This window comes from Thalia democratica, chromosome 6 (genome assembly GCF_965202585.1).
Source record: "Thalia democratica chromosome 6, ktThaDemo2.hap1.1, whole genome shotgun sequence".
NCBI lineage: Eukaryota > Metazoa > Chordata > Thaliacea > Salpida > Salpidae > Thalia > Thalia democratica.
Window position 1 is genome coordinate 46,679,873 of NC_139170.1, and position 17,894 is coordinate 46,697,766.

At 24.9% G+C, this 17,894-nt stretch overlaps 1 protein-coding gene across 2 annotated transcripts; it reads left to right on the plus strand.

Moving 5' to 3' along the window:
* The first annotated feature begins 165 nt into the window (after nt 1-165).
* LOC145838454 (thioredoxin-related transmembrane protein 1-like) lies at nt 166-16,293 on the plus strand. 2 transcript variants are annotated; one of them, XM_082946046.1, is made up of 9 exons: nt 166-310; nt 4,716-4,831; nt 6,891-6,936; nt 8,318-8,446; nt 10,760-10,805; nt 11,502-11,603; nt 14,778-14,901; nt 15,119-15,216; nt 15,748-16,293. In XM_082946046.1, the coding sequence occupies exons 1-9, from the start codon at nt 171-173 to the stop codon at nt 15,934-15,936; spliced, it is 990 nt and encodes a 329-aa protein (XP_082802172.1). In that variant the 5' UTR covers nt 166-170; the 3' UTR covers nt 15,937-16,293. The 2 variants fall into 2 exon arrangements, with proteins under 2 accessions (XP_082802172.1, XP_082802173.1); XM_082946047.1 differs by having other exon boundaries at nt 15,122-15,216.
* Nucleotides 16,294-17,894: the final 1,601 nt, after the last annotated feature.

Genomic DNA, 17,894 nt, shown 5'->3' on the forward strand with positions numbered 1-17,894 from the left:
TTCTAGAGAAGCCTTGCATACCAAGCTCTGATGAGATTTTGTACTTTTTTTAAATTTTTTGTTGTTTTTTTTAATAGCTTTACTGAGTTTGTTTAATGTTGTTATTATTTTAAATTTTGCTACAGTTAGTTATTTTAATGTATAAATCCTGTTTTTCCAGAGATATAAAAATGAACTTCTACATTTTCACAATTTTGAGTTTTCTGCTCTTCAGTAATGTCAGTTCTGAAAGTCAGGTTATTTTGCCTCTTATAGAGTTGGATGATTCCAACTGGCAACAAATTTTAACTGGAGAATGGATGGTCAAATTGTCAGTTTAATTTTTTATTACAATATTAAAAAAATTTCATTATTTTATTAAAGCTGTATTGTAAAGTTTGGCAATGTATAGCCAACTTTACAATACAGCGGGAGGGATATGGGGTATATGCACAAAAAAAATTAACATTTGATCTTTTATGAAAGTTAGTTAAATTTTTAGTTTTACATTAATTGCTTAAAGCTCTGTAGTAGGGGTGGATATTTTTATACCCGATTGGGCCCAGAGAGAGGGATAATGGTTATTTTTAATTAAATTTACAATGAGTCTTATATAACAGCTTAAAATTATAAGTCTGTTTTTATAGTATACAAATTGTTTAAATTACTTTTGAGATAAAGTAGTTTGTAAAATGTTGTAAAAAAGAAACAAATAGGTTGTAATGTTTTCACTGTTGTTTTTCTTGGAAATTTAAAAATTAACTAAATATCCTTTTACTTTTTTATTTTTGAGCTTGAGTCCTCATTTTTTAGGTTTATAAAAGTTGTTTAAAATAAATTAATATTTGGATTTTTAATGTATTGAAAAATTAAAGATAAAAAAAGGAAAGTGGAAACAAAATTGATAAAAATCTCTTTTTTCACTGCTTGATCTTATCTTATAGAGTTTAACTAAGCTACAAGTTACTTTTTACAGATATTTAAGACTCTAAATCATTTTTAAGATATAGCCGGTCAAAGTAGCAGACTATAATAAGTTCCTTATGGGAGGCGTAAACTAAAACAGCAAAAGTAGACTATTTCACCAAAAATATATTTTCACATAGGTTTTTTGAAATAAATACCTCAAATTTTCAGGAAATGTTCCTTGCAATATTTAGAAAGTTCTATCAGAACAGAATTAAAGAAAAACTATAAAAAGAATAAACAAAAAAAACAGTTTTTTAATTGTTTTTGTCATAAAATTTTTATTTTTTAATTTTCTAAATATTGCAAGAAACATTTACTAAAATTTTGAGGTATTTATCTCAAAAAACAGATGAGAAGACAGACTTTTAGTGATTTAGCCTATTTTTTCTGTTTTAGTTTGCGCCTCCCATAAGGAATTTATTATAGTCTCCTACTTCGACCGGCTATATCTTAAAAATTATTTAGAGTCTTAAATACCTGTAAAAAGTAACTTGTAGCTTAGTTTTAACTAAATAAAATAAGACTAAATTGAGAAAAAGGTGATTAACCTACTCCTATGCCCTTAATTAAGTTTAAGGGCATAGGGGGGTAAACACCTTTTTTTGGTTTGTGATCTTATTTTATACAGTTTTTACTAAGCTACAAAATGCTTTTTACAGATTTAAAAAACTCAAAATAATTTTTGAGATCTAGCCGGTCAAAGTCGGAGGCAACAATAGGTTCCTTATGGGAGGCGCAAACTAAAACGGCAAATAAATAAAAATCTATCTTCTCCTATGTTTTTTGAGATAACTACCTTAAATTTTCAGGAAATGTTCCTTGATGTATTTAGAAATTCTGTCAGAACAGAATTTAAAAAAATAAAAATTTTATAACAAAAAAAATCAAAAAAAAACTGTTTTTTTTGTTTATTTTCTATATAAAATTTTTAATTTTTTTAAATTCTGTTCCAACAGAATTTTCTAAATATATCAAGGAACATTTCCTGAAAATTTGAGGTAGTTATCTCAAAAAACGTAGGAGAAGATAGATTTTTAGTGATTTATAGTTATTTGCCGTTTTAGTTTGCGCCTCCCATAAGGATCCTATTGTTGCCTTTAACTTTAACCAGCTATATCTCAAAAATTATTTTGAGTTTTTAAATCTGTAAAAAGCATTTTGTAGCTTAGTAAAAACTGTATAAAATAAGATCAAAAACCAAAAATGGGTGTTTACCCCCTATGCCCTTAAAGTTCTCTTAAATTCTTCTTTTTATATTTTACCAAAATCCTACTATAAATAATTAAGTCATAGATGAATCCACATTATTTTAAAATTTGATCTTGTTTTTTAGATTTTTATCATATCTATCAGACAATGTTTACTATTTGAAAAATTCAAATTACTTTTGACATATATAAAGTCAAAGTTAAAGATTTCAATATGCTCCATATAGAAAGTCCAAACCAAAATGGCATAAAAAACTAACTAAAAACTGTCTTCTCTTTCATTTTCATCTCAGGGTTGCCACACACTCAGGATTTTTTGAAACTTTTAAAAATATCAGTAAAATTCAGGGTATTATGAATTTAGTTTTTTATTTTAAATCAGGCTGACTCATGATATACTTTGTAACCCACAATAGTTTTAAGATATAAAAAAAAATAGCAGGAATTTTTTTTAAAGTTTTGAATGAGATTTAGTCGATATAATATTACTTTTTTGTTATTTTATACATAAAATTTTGATGAATCTGATTTAGTTGATTATGAAAAGTTTTTTAGATTCCTTTAAAAGGTTTTTAAAAACTAGACTGACTCAGGACAGTTTAAGGTCACTCATGACAGAATTTTTGACTCAAAGAGTGGCAACTCTGAAATTTTCCTCAAACTTTTAAATTTAGCTATTACTCGTGTTTTAATTTTTAATTAAAATATAAAATACTTTTCCAAATCTAATAGTTTATATTAAATTTTATTAAAATTCCAATTTTAGAAATCTTATAGTGTATTATATTTATTTAAGGAATGTTTCTAAAAGTTTTAGATATTTAGTACAAAAAATAAAAAAGCATATATTAACTGTATTTTCAAATTTCTAAAATAATTGACAATAAGAAATTTACAGCCCTTTCTTTATTTTAAAGCTTTTTTCAAAAATGACTGAGTTTTGTTAAAGTTGATTAAAACTTTTTATTTTATAGAAACTTACTTGTTCTTTTTTTATAAACTCTCACACAATATCCAATAATAATTTTTGTAAAATAATATTGTGGCCTCTCTTATGGCCTACAATTATATAATTTAAGATTTAACACCCTTATACGCTAACTAAACAGCAGTAAAATACTTTAAAAGTTATGTCAAACTTTAACTATGAAAACTAAAACTGCAAAAATTATAACAATAGTTTTTCAAATAATTTTCTTCAAAAATTTTAATACTGTATGTAATAGCAGATATAAAACTAATTAAATGGCTTGAATTGAAGTTATTTATATTTTTGATCATAAAAATTATTAGTAAGTATAAAAATGGGAACGGCCAAATATACAAAAAGAGACATTTTTGCACAAAAGGACATTTTTTGCACAAAGGCTCACTTTTGCACAAGGGGTCATTTTTGCACAAAAGTAAAAAAATATTAGATAAAAAGATTTATTAAAAAAACAAGAGAAAAATAGAAAAACAAAAAGATAAATTAATAAAAAACTAATAATGAGAAAAAAAAGTTATTGATCGAGGGTAAGAGCTAGGGGTAACAGTGATAGTAAAAATAAAAAATAACTAATAAAGATTATTGATAAAAAAATTGAAAACAGGAAAAAAACAAGAAAAAAGTTACCGACCGAAGGTAAGGGTTAAGGGTAACAGTAATAGTAAAAATAGAATAAATAAAAATTTAAAATTATTAAAAAAGAAATTAAATTAAAAAATTTAACCTGTTCAAAAGTGATCCTTGTGCAAAATTGTCTTTGTGCATATTTGACACTTACCCATAAAAAATATACTTATTTTGATAGTAAGTATTTACATTATTAGTACCATATGTAGGTGTCAAACATTTTTTTACAAAAAGTAACGCTGTCTCTTATATTTAATTATAGATGGACATACTATAAGTTGCATTTAAAGTTTATAAAAATTTTAGATAAAGAGAATTTTTATAAAGTTACTGATACAAACGTATTGACCCAGGTTTTTTTTTTGTTTCAGTGTTCTGGATAGTTTGTTAAATCAGCAAAAGTCTATCTGCTTTTTTTTTGGTTTTTAAGCTAGAGACCACAAGTTTTCAGAAAGTATTCCTTAAATAGTAAAAAAAAAGTGACTTTTTAAAAATCTTAAGTTGTTAGAAAGTATAACTTTCAGATTTTCAAAATAAAAGAAAGCTAGATTTCAATTGTTTTCAATTAAAAATAGTAATCAGAAAATTATTTGAATACTAGTAATGGACTAGCTCTAAAACTTTGTAAAATAAAATAATATCAAGTTGTAGAAAACAAGGTTTATTTTTATTTTACTGTTTATTTTAATAAAACCTTTTAAGTGTAATAGATTTGGAGTTGACCAATATAACTTTTTACAGCTTTATTCAACAATAAGAAATTATTTTGGTAATGTGCTCATTTTTAAACATTTTTAGTTAAAAAAAAAACAAAAATTTGCTATTTTACCAGGTGAATAAAGTTATTTTTCCACCATGATAACGTGGTACTTTTTATAAAAATCCTTGTAAGTTTACAGATTAAAAGTTAACCATTATATTTTAACCGATATGTTTTCTTTCAGTTATGCACCATGGTGTGGAGCTTGCAGATCTGCAGAAGCAGAATACAACAGGTTGGCTGAAAATTCACGAAAACTCGGAATAAGGGTAGCCGAAGTTGACATCACCCAGCAATCTGGTTCGGTTTTGTTATTTAAATCACTTAATTGTTAAAAAAAAATTTCTTAGTATATAAGGCTTTATTTTATTTGAAGTTTATTAGCTGTCGAAAAAAAATTAACAGTTTTTTCTGATATATCAACAGCAATCTAGTTAGTAATTGTTTTTGTGTTTTCTGTAGTAATAAAACCTTTTTAAAGTTGTATGGCATGAAAGTGATCTTCTGGCTCTAAAAATACTTTATAATTATAATTTTCCTGACTCTCTAAGATGCTAAAATTAAAAAATGTTTTAATTTACTAGCTTAATTAAATTAAATTTTCTATAAGTATTCTTATTTTAATCATTCAAATATTAAAATAACATTTATTTGTCATTTGCTTAATTTTTTTGAATCTTGATATAAATTTTCTTATAAATTTTGTACATTGAAAAAATACAAAATATGTAATTTTTAACTTTCTTTTCAAAGTATAATCAATTGACAAAACCAAAATTTATCCATTTCTGCTGATTTTTTAATATAAAGAATCAAATCACTTGAGTTTATAATTATGACCTTAAAGTTAACCCTGCTATGGCCTTGAACAATTTAATTAAAAATTTTTTTAGTATATATTGGACTATTTTAAGTTTGTATTATACCCAAATTAGTGCATTAAAACAACATTAAGTAATTATTTAAGCTATAGTGGAAAAGGTTAAGTTCAGGTCTAAGTTTGTTGGATTTTGCTTTAATTTTATAGATGTTTTATTCAATTAAACAAAGATTAATTAAAAACTTGTTAACCTGAAATATAAAGTTAAGGCCATAGGGGGGTAGAAGCCATTTTTTGACCAAAAATAACATATAGACTTATATTATAGTAAATTTCATAATTTTTCAGATGCTTTTTTTAGATTTTAAAAATATTAATTAACTTTTTTTTTTATGACCGGTTATATAAAGGGTTGTCTTTATAATGGGTAACTTTAAAGCCGTTTTTCTCGAGTTTTTAAAAACAGGCTTTAAAATCTATCTTCTCCTTCATTTTTCAAGCAATCTTCTTCAAATTTTCAGGAAATGAGAAAAAAATGTTATTTGTGAATTTTAATAATTTTAAAAAATAAAAATTTTATGACAAAAATTAAAAAAAAAAGTGATTTTTTATCAAAAATTTTTTTTTTTTTTCAAAAAAAAGGTATTTTTACTTAAAATTTTTAAAAGTCACAAATAACGTTTTTTTGTTATTGTATAAAGAATAGACTGTGAAAGTTTGAAGAAGATTGCTTAAAAAGTGAAGGAGGAGATAGATTTTGAATGCATTAGTCTTTTTTCGCCGTTTTAGTTTTTCCTTCCCCATAAGGAACCTGTTATGCGGCCCGACTTTGGCCGGTCATATCTCAAAAACTAATTCGAATTTTTAAAAACGGTAAAAAGCAACTTGAAGCTTAGTAAAAACTCTATAAAATAAGACCAACTTGTAAAAAACATGGCCTACCCCCCCTATGGCCTTAAAAACGTAGAAAATTTGCTGGACCTAACATTAGTTTTATAAAAGTTAAAAATAAATTTAAATCAACAGAAGTTTAAATCTTTTAAAGGTTGGTTTATTAAAATGTACCAGAGTAAGCTTAAATTACTTCGACAAGTTATGTGCCAACAATACTGTTTACATTTTTACTGTTTACTTGTTGTTTTAACAAAATACTTCAAATTTTGACCACTCAAAACTTAACTTTTTGCATTAGTTGTATTTTTACTTTTTTTTTTATATATAAAGTAAATTTCAAGAGGTTGAGTAGTTTAAACTTATTTTTTTACAAAATAACAATAAAAAATATAGTAATATTTGCTATTTGTAAGTCTATCTGTTTTAAGTTAGCGTTTTATATTTCTTAAGTTTATGCAACATGTGTGTGTAAGCTTATTAAGATTTTACAATGTTAAATTTTATCTTTCCTATGTACTGCATTTGTTACTTTAATTTTTTTTGCCTAAAGCGAGTCATGTCCTAGCAATTCTACCAGAAACACATTATTAACTTTTCAAAGATGCAAAATCTTGTATAAAAATTTTGAATATGCTATACTTTCAGGTTTAGCCGGGCGATTTTTGATCAACTCCTTACCAACATTTTACCAGTAAGTTTCTTACTTTGTTAAACTTTTACACAACAATTATATTTTTATAAACTTTTAAACTAGTTAATGTGTATTTAAACTGTCTGTACTTTCTATCAAAACAAAGTTTTTGTAATTTTTTAATTAAGTTATACATTCCGGTTTCAAACTGTAGTTCTATAGCTGAGATGTTATTTTAGAAAATCTATTTAAAACTTCTTATTGAATACTTGTTACCTTTGCTAAAGTAATTCGAATTTAAACAAAACATATCCCACCTATGTCAAAGTAAAAGTTTTCCAGTTCAGTTCTTTACAGACAATAAGGCATTGAAAACTAATGTATAAAACAAATACTCATACAATAACATTTGTTTACTGTGATTATTGATGTAGCGGTAATATTTGTTTTATCTTCAAGTTTCTATTTTCAATGCTTAATTGCGTGTAAAGAATTTTGTTAACTTAATAGTTAAATTATTGTAGCAAACTTATGACAACTCAAGTTGATTTAAGTATAATTTTTTTTTATAATGCTTAGTGTAAATGGTTTTTACTTCTTTCTGTTCTACTTAAAGTAATGAATATTTAGATTTCAAGGTTTTAGGACTTACAATATAAAATACAATTTAGTTTCAAAGTTGGAAAAGTGTCATAAAAAACATTTATAATCGTAACAAATGTTGTTTAGAAAAAGCAAGTTTCAAACAATATCTCAACTTTAAAACTATCATCTTCTACTTCCTTCATTTCAGCTTAAATTTAAATTTTTATAATGACTCATGTCTTTTGCAAAAACTTTTACTTTTATTTAAAAGCTGTATTAGTAATCATCAAAAGGGTATACAATTAATTTCAATTGAATTCAACTTAAAATTTTTTTATTGCTATTAAGTTTTGTTTCAAAGTTAAAATGTTTAAAAGTTTTTCATATATATAAATAGTTGATATTTAATAAATTTAAACATTTTATAAATTATTATAGTTATGATCTAATAAAATATTAGTAGTGTAATCAGTAAAAGTTGAGCAAAAAAACCTGTAGTTTTTAAGAACAACCCTCCATTTTTTATGGCATTAGTTAAAAGTATGCGATTTTAAGTACATGTGTACAATAATTAAATATTTTTCTTACTAATAACTAGATTTATAAACAAGTAATATAATAAGCAAAGTGCTATTGTACTGACAAGAATGGACAATTAAGTCAAAATATAAATACTTTTCAAGAGGACCCTTATATAATCATTTTCAAATTACTAAATATTTTTTTTTAATTTTAGACACAACCATTTGTTTATTCTACATTTTAGCACCAAACATGGGCATATACTTATATTAGAGTCTTGTAATGAAGTTTTTTCCATTTAGTAATAGTTATTAACAATCATGCATATTTACAGTGTGAAAGATGGAGTGTTTACGAGATACAACGGAGATAGAACATTGGGCGCATACAGCAATTACATACAGAGGAAAACTTATGAGACTGTTGACAGTGTTCATTGGCTGAGACATCCCAATTCTGTTCAGTTAGTTAACACTTTTATTCAAAAAATCATAAGTTTTATATACAATTGTTTGATGAAACTGCAAAATAGTTCACTGGCTCAACTATCCTAACTTTATTCTATTTAAATAGTAATATTTTCAATAGTATTAAAAGTAAGATAAAAGGTTTATTAACAGGCATACTTAATTATGATATTTAAAGCATGCTTCTTTATTTGTTGTATGGTCAACTGTATATTAGAATTCTATTGAATTATTTGAATTACTTATCATATATAGCTAAAAGTATAAATATTTCCTCAGTTAGATATAATTGTCTCTTAATTATGTTTTTAAGTTTAATTTTCCTCAAAATGTCTTTTATTTATGATTATAAAATTATAGGATTATGATTTGATTTAGGATTAAAAAAGTCAAACAAATCAAACAGTATTAAATTTTACTCTGTTTTACAGGTTTGAAAATGAAACTACTTGCTGCTTAGTTGTTTTCTTAAGTTCTACTTTAAAACTTATTAGTTGCAACTAACAAGCATTTATAGTTATGATTAGTAATCTTGATGAAAGTAGAGTATATATGTGTAAAGTATAATAGTAAAAAGGTTAGGTTTATCACGTTTCGCACAAAACGTTTTGGTAAAAATAACTTAAACTATACAACCTTCATGAATAAACATCATGAACAGTTTGCAGGGTTGAAAGTAAATTTTTATTTTGGTAAATTTTTTAGGCTAGTTTAAAATATATGTTATTTTAGATGCTAATTCTTAAGGTTCAATAGTTTTGTTTTAACATCGAAACAGCTATATTTATGAACATAGTATTTATTAAAACAACAACAAATTTTTCTTCAAACTTCAAAAATTAAAGATAAATACAGCTTCTATTTAATTAACAATGTATATATAAGTTTTTTTTTGCTAACATTTTTATTATACACGAAACATTCTTTGTTGACAAAAGAACTCTTTAAAAATAATGTGTATGAAAAATTTACATTTATGCATTTTTATATAATATTTCGAAGTTTATTTCAAAAACGAAAGTATATAAGTTGATAAGTTTTTGTACTTAAAGTTTTATTTAAGAGTAAATTTACACAGAATTTATTTTTTTAATCGTTAAAAAACACTTATTACTGCTTATGAATTATTTATTGCTATGAATATTTTGTACTACCTTTATAGGTTAATATCTAACTTTCTTCATTTAATAATATAATTTGATAAAACGGTTATGTTTCTGGATACTGAAAAGTATAAAAACAATATTTAGTACGTATCTGGTAAAAAAAGAAAGTTTTTGATTACAAAACATTTAAGTAACTATATTGTTCTGATGAAACGTGTTAAACGTTGAAACTTTGTAAACAGTACGAAATTTAGTTGTTTTTTTTGTATTGTAAATAAGTGATTGTATTAGATATTAAACCAAACTGATTTATTTAAACTTTAATCCAGGCCATGCTAGAATTAATAAAAAAAAGTTTAGGTCATGCTGGTACTATTTTCTTGAAACTTAATCTAGGTCACTATAAACTAATCTAGTTTATTTACTTTGCCTTTTCTTGCATAAACTTTGCTCTACTGAACTTTGCTTTAAAAAATAAATTTTAATGACGAGTTTGATTAGTACGTAAAAACAAAAACGTTGTTTGATATTAAGTTAGTTTGTGTTAAAGGTCAAGTAAGTTAAAAACTAATAAGAAACACAAATTTTATAAAAAAATATGGAGTTTTTCTTATAGTTTCTTTAGAATACACATCAAAATAGTGTCATACTGTTTATTTTAATAATTTAATAAAAATAATTGTTATGTTTTATTTTATTCATCTAATACTTTATATTATGAATATGTAAATTCTGTGTGAATTTAGTTTTAGTTTTTTTCAACTAACCATTTTACGATTGAAAATTTTTTTTTTTTTAATTTTTTACTTCAAAAATTTATATTATCAATTATAACTACATATATAAAAGTATTAGATAATTAATTTGTCAACAAATAAATAAAAAGAATGGTTTGCCATGTTTTTATCTGTGCCGGATCTATTCCATTAAATTAGTAAATTTTACTTGGAGTTTTTTGAAAACAAAACAAGTTTTAAAAAGTATATTAATATTAATTTAATTGTTAGAAAACAAAAACAATTTTCTGTATTACTTGGTACAAAAAAATAAAAGTTCAAATACATTTATAACACATTCAAAAACTGTTTCGAACAAAAACAGTTCAGATTTGTACATTAATAAAAGTATATACATATGAATACTTTTAAATTATGAAACTAATAGAACGTTTGAACTAACAACTTTTTTATTACTTATACACAGAATGTCTGCTCTTTCCCTTCTGTTCAAAAGCTCTGAAGTTATGAAAGTGAGTTTCTACAATTGAAATAATTTAACTTGAAGTTGTACAAGTATTAATTAAAGTTTATTGTTTATAAAATACAACAAGCAGTAAAAGTACATGTGTATGTTTCAAAAAAATGAAGACCTGTTAAGAGATTATTTTAAGATATTTGATAGCTAAATTCTAACAAATACAATTTTTTAAGCAACGTAGTTGACCATATATTAATATCATGAGTTTTTTCACATAAATTTAAATTAGATAACATTTATCACGTGTTGTTTTTAATAGACATTATTTTTAAAACATACTTAATTTTTTTTTAAAACTTTTTATAATTTGTTCTACACGTAAAAAAACCTATATTTTTTACAGACTATAAAAAAGAACTTGTGTTTACATTTGTTACTTAAAACATGACCGAAAGTAGTATTACATTTTGTTTAATAAAAGTCAATACACACAAAAATTATTGTTAAGTGATTCGTTTTTAAAAATTTTAAAATAGTTATATGTATATTTATCAGTAGTCGCTCAATACTTACTGCTGAGTGATTGTTTTATAAATAATAAAAACAACTTTATGATTTTTTAATTAACTTAATATATTAATCAACAGTCAATTCACACAACACTTACTGTTGAGTACGGTTTACATGATTGTTTTTATAAATATTATATTTTTATCTAATAACAAAGTTTTTTGTTGTATTTTTACAGTCAATTCACACAACACTTACTGTTGAGTACGGTTTGCCTGATTGGGCTTCATACGTCGCTTTTATTGCTGCTACCGTTATCATGGGACTCTTACTCGGAATGGTGAGTTGTTTTGAATCTATTGAAGGATTAATTTTTGTGTGTTTTTTTAGGGGTAGCTGTCTAAATTGCGCGAGCGTACAAAATTGCACGAGGGGACAAAATTGCACGAAAACACAAAATTGCACGAAGACTAATTTGCACGAGAGCACAAAATTGCACGAAGATAAAATTGCACGTAGACAAAATTGCACGAAGGTTCACTTTTGCACGAAGACACTTTTGCACGAGGGTACATTTTTGCACGAGGGTACATTTTTGCACGAGCAGACAATGATGCACGCAGACACTTAAGCACGAAGGGTCATTTTTGCACAAGTGACAATTTAGCACAGAGGGTCAATTTTGCACGAGTTTTGTTTCCTACCCAGGATTGGGTCAAAATTGCGCGTAGACATTTCTGCACGAGGGGACAAAATTGCACGAGAAACTCTTTTGCACGAAAAAATTTGTATAATATAATAAAAAAAAATCAGAATTAAAAAAAATAATAACTAAATAATAGAAAAATACGAAAAAAAACTATATAATATTTAAAAAATAAAAAATAAAGTAAAAAATATGAAGTAAAAATTAAAAAAACAATTAAAAATAAAAAAGTAAACAAGTATTAAGTAAAAAAAACAAATCAATTAATAAAAAAAAATTAACTAGAAAAATAAAAATAAATAATATTTTTAAGAAAAAAATAAATATTAAATGTTAAACAGATTAAAGTAAATAATAAAAGAAGTCAGAACTTAAAAAATCAAATAACTAAATAATAAATAAATTTTGAAAAAATCAAAAAATAAATAAGATTTATAAAAATTAATGAACTAAATAATAAATACATAAAATAAAAGTCAAAAACAAAAGATGATAAAATTATTAAAAAATTTTAAATAAATGAAATAAATAGTTAGAAAAGTTTAAAAGAAATACTTATAGTTAAAAAACTCAAAATGAACAAATTAAATAAAAAACAAAAATCAATCAAAAAAAAATTATAAAAATAAAAATAAAACTAGATTATAAAATTAGATTCTAACCGTTATTAAAATATAATTACCAAAAAGAGTTTTGTTTGTACTAATAATTTTTTTTGTTAAAAATAGAAATTAGGTAATACTAGCTGTTGTATAATTTTGTTTGTTTTTTTTTAGTCAAGAGCTTGTATCTCCTTTTTATTCTAAAAAAGTAAGAAGAAAATTGCTTCTGCCAGTGCTTTTGCCCAAGTCTGGGTTAGATAGAAAAAACAGAGCAGGAGACACTTAAAATATAATTAGAGTAAAACGCGTGCAAATAGTAATGCAACTAAGATAAAGTTTAGACAAATAGAAAATAATGATATATAAATTATGTTTAAAAGTTTTATAAAAAAAATAATTTTAAGTTTAATTTATGGAAGTACACAGCCATAACAGAACTTTCTGTACATTGCACAATAACAATTTTATCAGACGGATTTTCTCCTTTCTAAAATTATCTAATTGATTCACTGTTTTGCATGCTTGTTTTTTCTGTGCAAAATTATCTTCGTGCAATTTTGTACGCTCGTGCAATTTTAACACCTACCCATGTAAATATTATTTATTTACTATTATTTTAATCTTGTTTTATTTCATATTGAAGTTTAGTATAATTTTAATTTAATTTAAGTTTACATCAATACATGTTTATTCTTGAGTAAGAGATATTTTAATAAAAATAAAACCCTGTTTTTATTTTTACTAAAAACTTCTTAAATTTTTTATTAGTTTTTAAACATTAGTTTAGTTTCAATTTAAAAAAAGCTAAATAAATTAAAAAAATAGATAAAACTAATATAAACCTAAACAACTTAAAATTAACTACACTAATACATGCTTTTTTTTATTAAGTGTAAAGGTTTTAATATATTTTTTATTTAGTTATTTTAAGTTAGTACTTTTTTGTGCAAAATTGACCCTCCGTGCAAAACTGTCTGTCGTGCAAAATTGACCTTCCGTGCAAAATTGTAACTCGTGCAAAATTGAGCTTTCGTGCAAATTAGTCTTCGTGCAATTTTGTCTCCTCGTGCAATTTTGTGCCTGCGTGCAAACTAGTCTTCGTGCAAAAGTATCTTCGTGCAATTTTGTACACTCGTGCAATTTTGTACACTCGTGCAATTTTGTTCTCGTGCAATTTAGTAACCTCGTGCAATTTTGTCTTCGCGCAATTTAGACCCGTCCCCTTTTTTTAGAGTTATAATTTTCTTTTAAGTTTTATTGAGTAATGTTTTGAATCATCTAAGTTCCAAAAGTTGAACATTCTTAGTGAGCTTTGTACAACCTAAGCCTGCTTATTCATTTAGTTGTAACTTTTTTAATGGAAAAATTATAAAAAAGTAAAATAACTTTTATTGATAAAATCAAATGTAATCCTGTGATATTATTCAAGTTATTTTTTATTTTGAAGCGGCTTTTTATCAGAACTTTATCTGCAAAACAATTTTAAAAAGTATAAATTAACTAACTTAGTAAATTTGATGCTAGATCTTTTAAAAATATTAAAAAAAAAAATAACCAAGCAATGTTGTTCTTTAGATTTTTATAAGGTTAATACTCTAAACTTTTAATTCACTGTATTGCAAAGAATATTTGACTTGCGACAAAAGCTTTTCTATATCAAGATATTTTGTTTAAAAATTAATGAAGAGATCAATGTCAAAGATAACACTACTTTGAAACGAACTTTGGCGTGTGGTATAAAATATTATTTTTCCTTTTTTGACTAATTAACAACAGAATAGCAAAATAGATTTATTATTTATTTTTAAACGTTTTACGAAAATTCTTCGCTGATATAAAGTTATAAACATAACTAATTTGTATACTTATTTTCTTAAATTAAGAAAAGATGAATAAAATGCTAAAGTTTTATTTTAGTATAATTACTAACCACAATTTTTTTTATATTGTTTTACTAGGTACTAGTAGCCTTTATGGTTCTTATATATTAAATTATTATTAATTTTTATGTATTGTTAACTTGTGTGTGATTTTTTCATGTTTTATTAATTAATAACAATTACTTTCTATCATCAGTTTGTTTTATATATATAAATAATCAGGTACTTGTTGCTTGTATATGTTCACTTCACAATTATTCGTAGCAAATTATGTGTATTCAATATTATAAATTAGTAGTTTGTGTAACAAGTAACTATTTGTTTAGGTACTAGTAGCTTGCATGGATATGTTCACATCTCCAATGCCATTGAGATCACCAGTGCCTTGCATTCAGGGAGCACACAAGCAAATTAAAGACGATGGTGATCAGATATCTGATGGAGAGGAAGGTTTGTTTTGAAAAAATATTATTTAAACTAATTATAGCTTGACAAAATCTGTTGGGTATAAAATTAAAATTTTCTTGATTATTTTTGGAATTTAGTAAAAAATTCTGATCTTTTTTCAAGGTGTATATACTTGTGTAATATTTAAACGAACGTACTGAATAAATCTTTAGTTTTCTGCCGAACTCAACTAAATTTAAATTGACTGTTTAATTTTAAGAAGATGAAGTGGAGAAAGAGCAATCGGAAGAAGGAAAAGAAACAATTGATAAAGCTGAAAAGGACGAAGATGTAGTCGATGAAGACAAATCGCAGGAGGTTTTGTTTTACAATAAGTTAAAAACATGGTAAAGTATTGTCAGCTCTTTGTCCTCGGCTATCGAAATTCTATTTCTGTTAAAATTTCAAACTAATCTGGTTATTTAACAAAAGCTGTTTAATACTGTTTTGTTCTTTTCCTGAAGCAGTTTAGCCAAACAAATGTTTTCTGAGATGTCAGACTAAAGTTGGTGGCTGTTGCTTTAACAAATACAACATTCAAAAATGTGCAATACATCAATCTGCAACAGCTTCTGACTTTTTTTTTCTGAAAAAAATTAGTTTTTGATCCGTCAACTTAATAAATAATTTAAATTCTTCCCACATTAGAACATCATATGTTACATTTTTAATACTTTAAATTTTCTCCAGCGAAGAAATAATTATTTCACTCATTATAACATCCTCTCTAAGAGATGCAGACTTCCAGATTTTCTCTAAAAAGTCTTTTTTTTTCTCTGCCAGCTTTGAATAAACAATTAATATCTGCCCCTGTCAGAACATTAAAAAAAAAAGTTTTTATTTCCCCAGGGAAGCGAGAGCTCAGCGCAGACGGGCAAGAGCTGGGAGAAGATCCCGACCGAGGGAGAGGAGGACGAGGACAAGTTGAAGGTTCAGATCAACAAGGAGGAAGACACGAACGATGAGCACGGAGACTCGAAAGCGAGGAAGTCGCTGAGGAAGAGGAAGAACGCCGCCAAGAAGAAGAATAAGGAGTAATTTATTTCGATATATTTCAAGTTTTATGATTTTGTTTTAACTTTTTTTTACATGCTGGTTTTATGCTGTACAGTTGCTCCTAAGAGAAAAAATATTTTTGTTATTTTACTCAACTTATTGTTTAAAGTTTCAACGTGATTTTCTAAACTTTTACTAATATTATATAAAGTATTTTTATTAGTTTTATTTCATTACTGACTTTATATGCTGTACATTTTAGCTGCACCGACCAAAATTTTATGCAGTAATTTTTTTATTAACTTTTTACATTTTTATTCAAGTTCTTTCCTATTGTTCATCAGCAATTTTTTCCGAGTTCTGTAATGTTTTTGTTCGTTCTTGTTATTAAAACAGCGTTTATAATTACATCGTTAAATCAACTTAAAAAAGTTAGAAAGAAGTCAATACAACTTAAAGAAGAAAAGTAAATCTAAAATGTAACGATTGTTACTGGTAGATTGATATATACTATTTTCTATGTTAGGTAATCTACTCTTAAAACTGAGGTAAGATAAAAATAATACTTATTTAAAACTAGAAATGAGCTGTTAAATAGTTTTCTATTTCAATTATTAATTTTAAGAATGAGTTGATGTATTTTAGTTTCATAATTATCTATTTGAAATTAAAATCTTAAAAAAAAAACAGTTTTTATTTTAATTAAATTTTACGCCCGTATACAATTTTTAATATTTATTATAGTTATACTATTTAGTTAGTACGACAAAATTTAAAAGAAATATTCTTGATCGGTAACAAAAGTTCAAGAAAACTTAAACAAGTTTAAGAATAATTACTTGTCCTAGATTAAGGAACATTATGAAAAAATGATAAATAAATTAGCTTTTTAAGTATTGTTATTTATACTGAGAAAAATAGTTTTCCAACAACAAAACTGCCCTTCCTAAAACACTAACTTGAAAATTTACGGTTGCAAAACTTTTAAAATTTAAAGCTTTTCATTACAAAGCTGTATCAATGACAATTTTTTTTTATAAAGTAGTATTTAGAACTACCTAAGTTTAATTTAAACCTATTTAGTACTTTGTTGATGTATAAAATTAGTTTTGATCGACTAAACTTAAATATATATAAGTTATTCGCACGAGTTTACTTGCTGACATTGAAACTTAATGTTTAAACGACTGCATTTCATCAAACTTTCTCATTGGTTTTAAATACAGACACCTCGCGAATCTACGCACTATTGTATGGTTACGAATTTTAGAATTCTTGAAATCCTTAATATTGTGCAAATTAAGTTTATTGTATGTATTGAATTAACAAATACTTAATATTCTACATAAATATCTAAATGCTAACTCATCACTACACATCTTTAGACTTAGTAAAATTATGTTCGTTGACCGATGGATAAACACTTATTTGTGCCTCAGTTTACCATAAATTTTAATAATTAACAAAAGTTTTTATTCAAGTTATGAAAAAAAAATTTATAGTCTGATTAACAATAAAGTGTTCACAGCATAAAAATACTATTAAGTGCTTTCAAACTACGTAAGAATAATCATTAAGGAAGATTTTTTAATGTCTTATTATAATTAAAAATCTTATCCCCCTGTTATACTTTTAAATCAAACAAGGAATACTGTTCGATTTTTCACATCATAAAAAGCATAAAGTTTCATTTCAACTTTATAAATATCTTATTATTACTTAATTTATTTCTTGCCCACCTAAGATTAGACTAGTTTTGCATGGTATTAAAAAAAGATGTTTCTTAGTATTAAACAAAGTTTACAAAAAAAAAAACTTTTAACATATATGAACAACTTGTGTACAAAAAGCGTACTGTACTTAGTCGAATGCACCTTAAGATAATAACTAATATAATATGTACATTTTCTACATCTCGTCTATTAACGCACTTATGTTGTGAAGAGAGTTTGCGTATATTCGCGATAGATGACTGTATACGAACTCTAAAAATAGTTTTG

What these genes read in the sequence shown, in the direction of transcription:
- LOC145838454 (XM_082946046.1), top strand. Translation starts at nt 171, where the DNA reads ATGAACTTCTACATTTTCACAATTTTGAGTTTTCTGCTCTTCAGTAAT. An exon ending in AGACATCCCAATTCTGTTCA is followed by an intron (nt 8,447 to 10,759) that starts GTTAGTTAACAC and finishes ACTTATACACAG; the next exon opens with AATGTCTGCTCTTTCCCTTC. An exon ending in AAAGCTCTGAAGTTATGAAA is followed by an intron (nt 10,806 to 11,501) that starts GTGAGTTTCTAC and finishes GTATTTTTACAG; the next exon opens with TCAATTCACACAACACTTAC.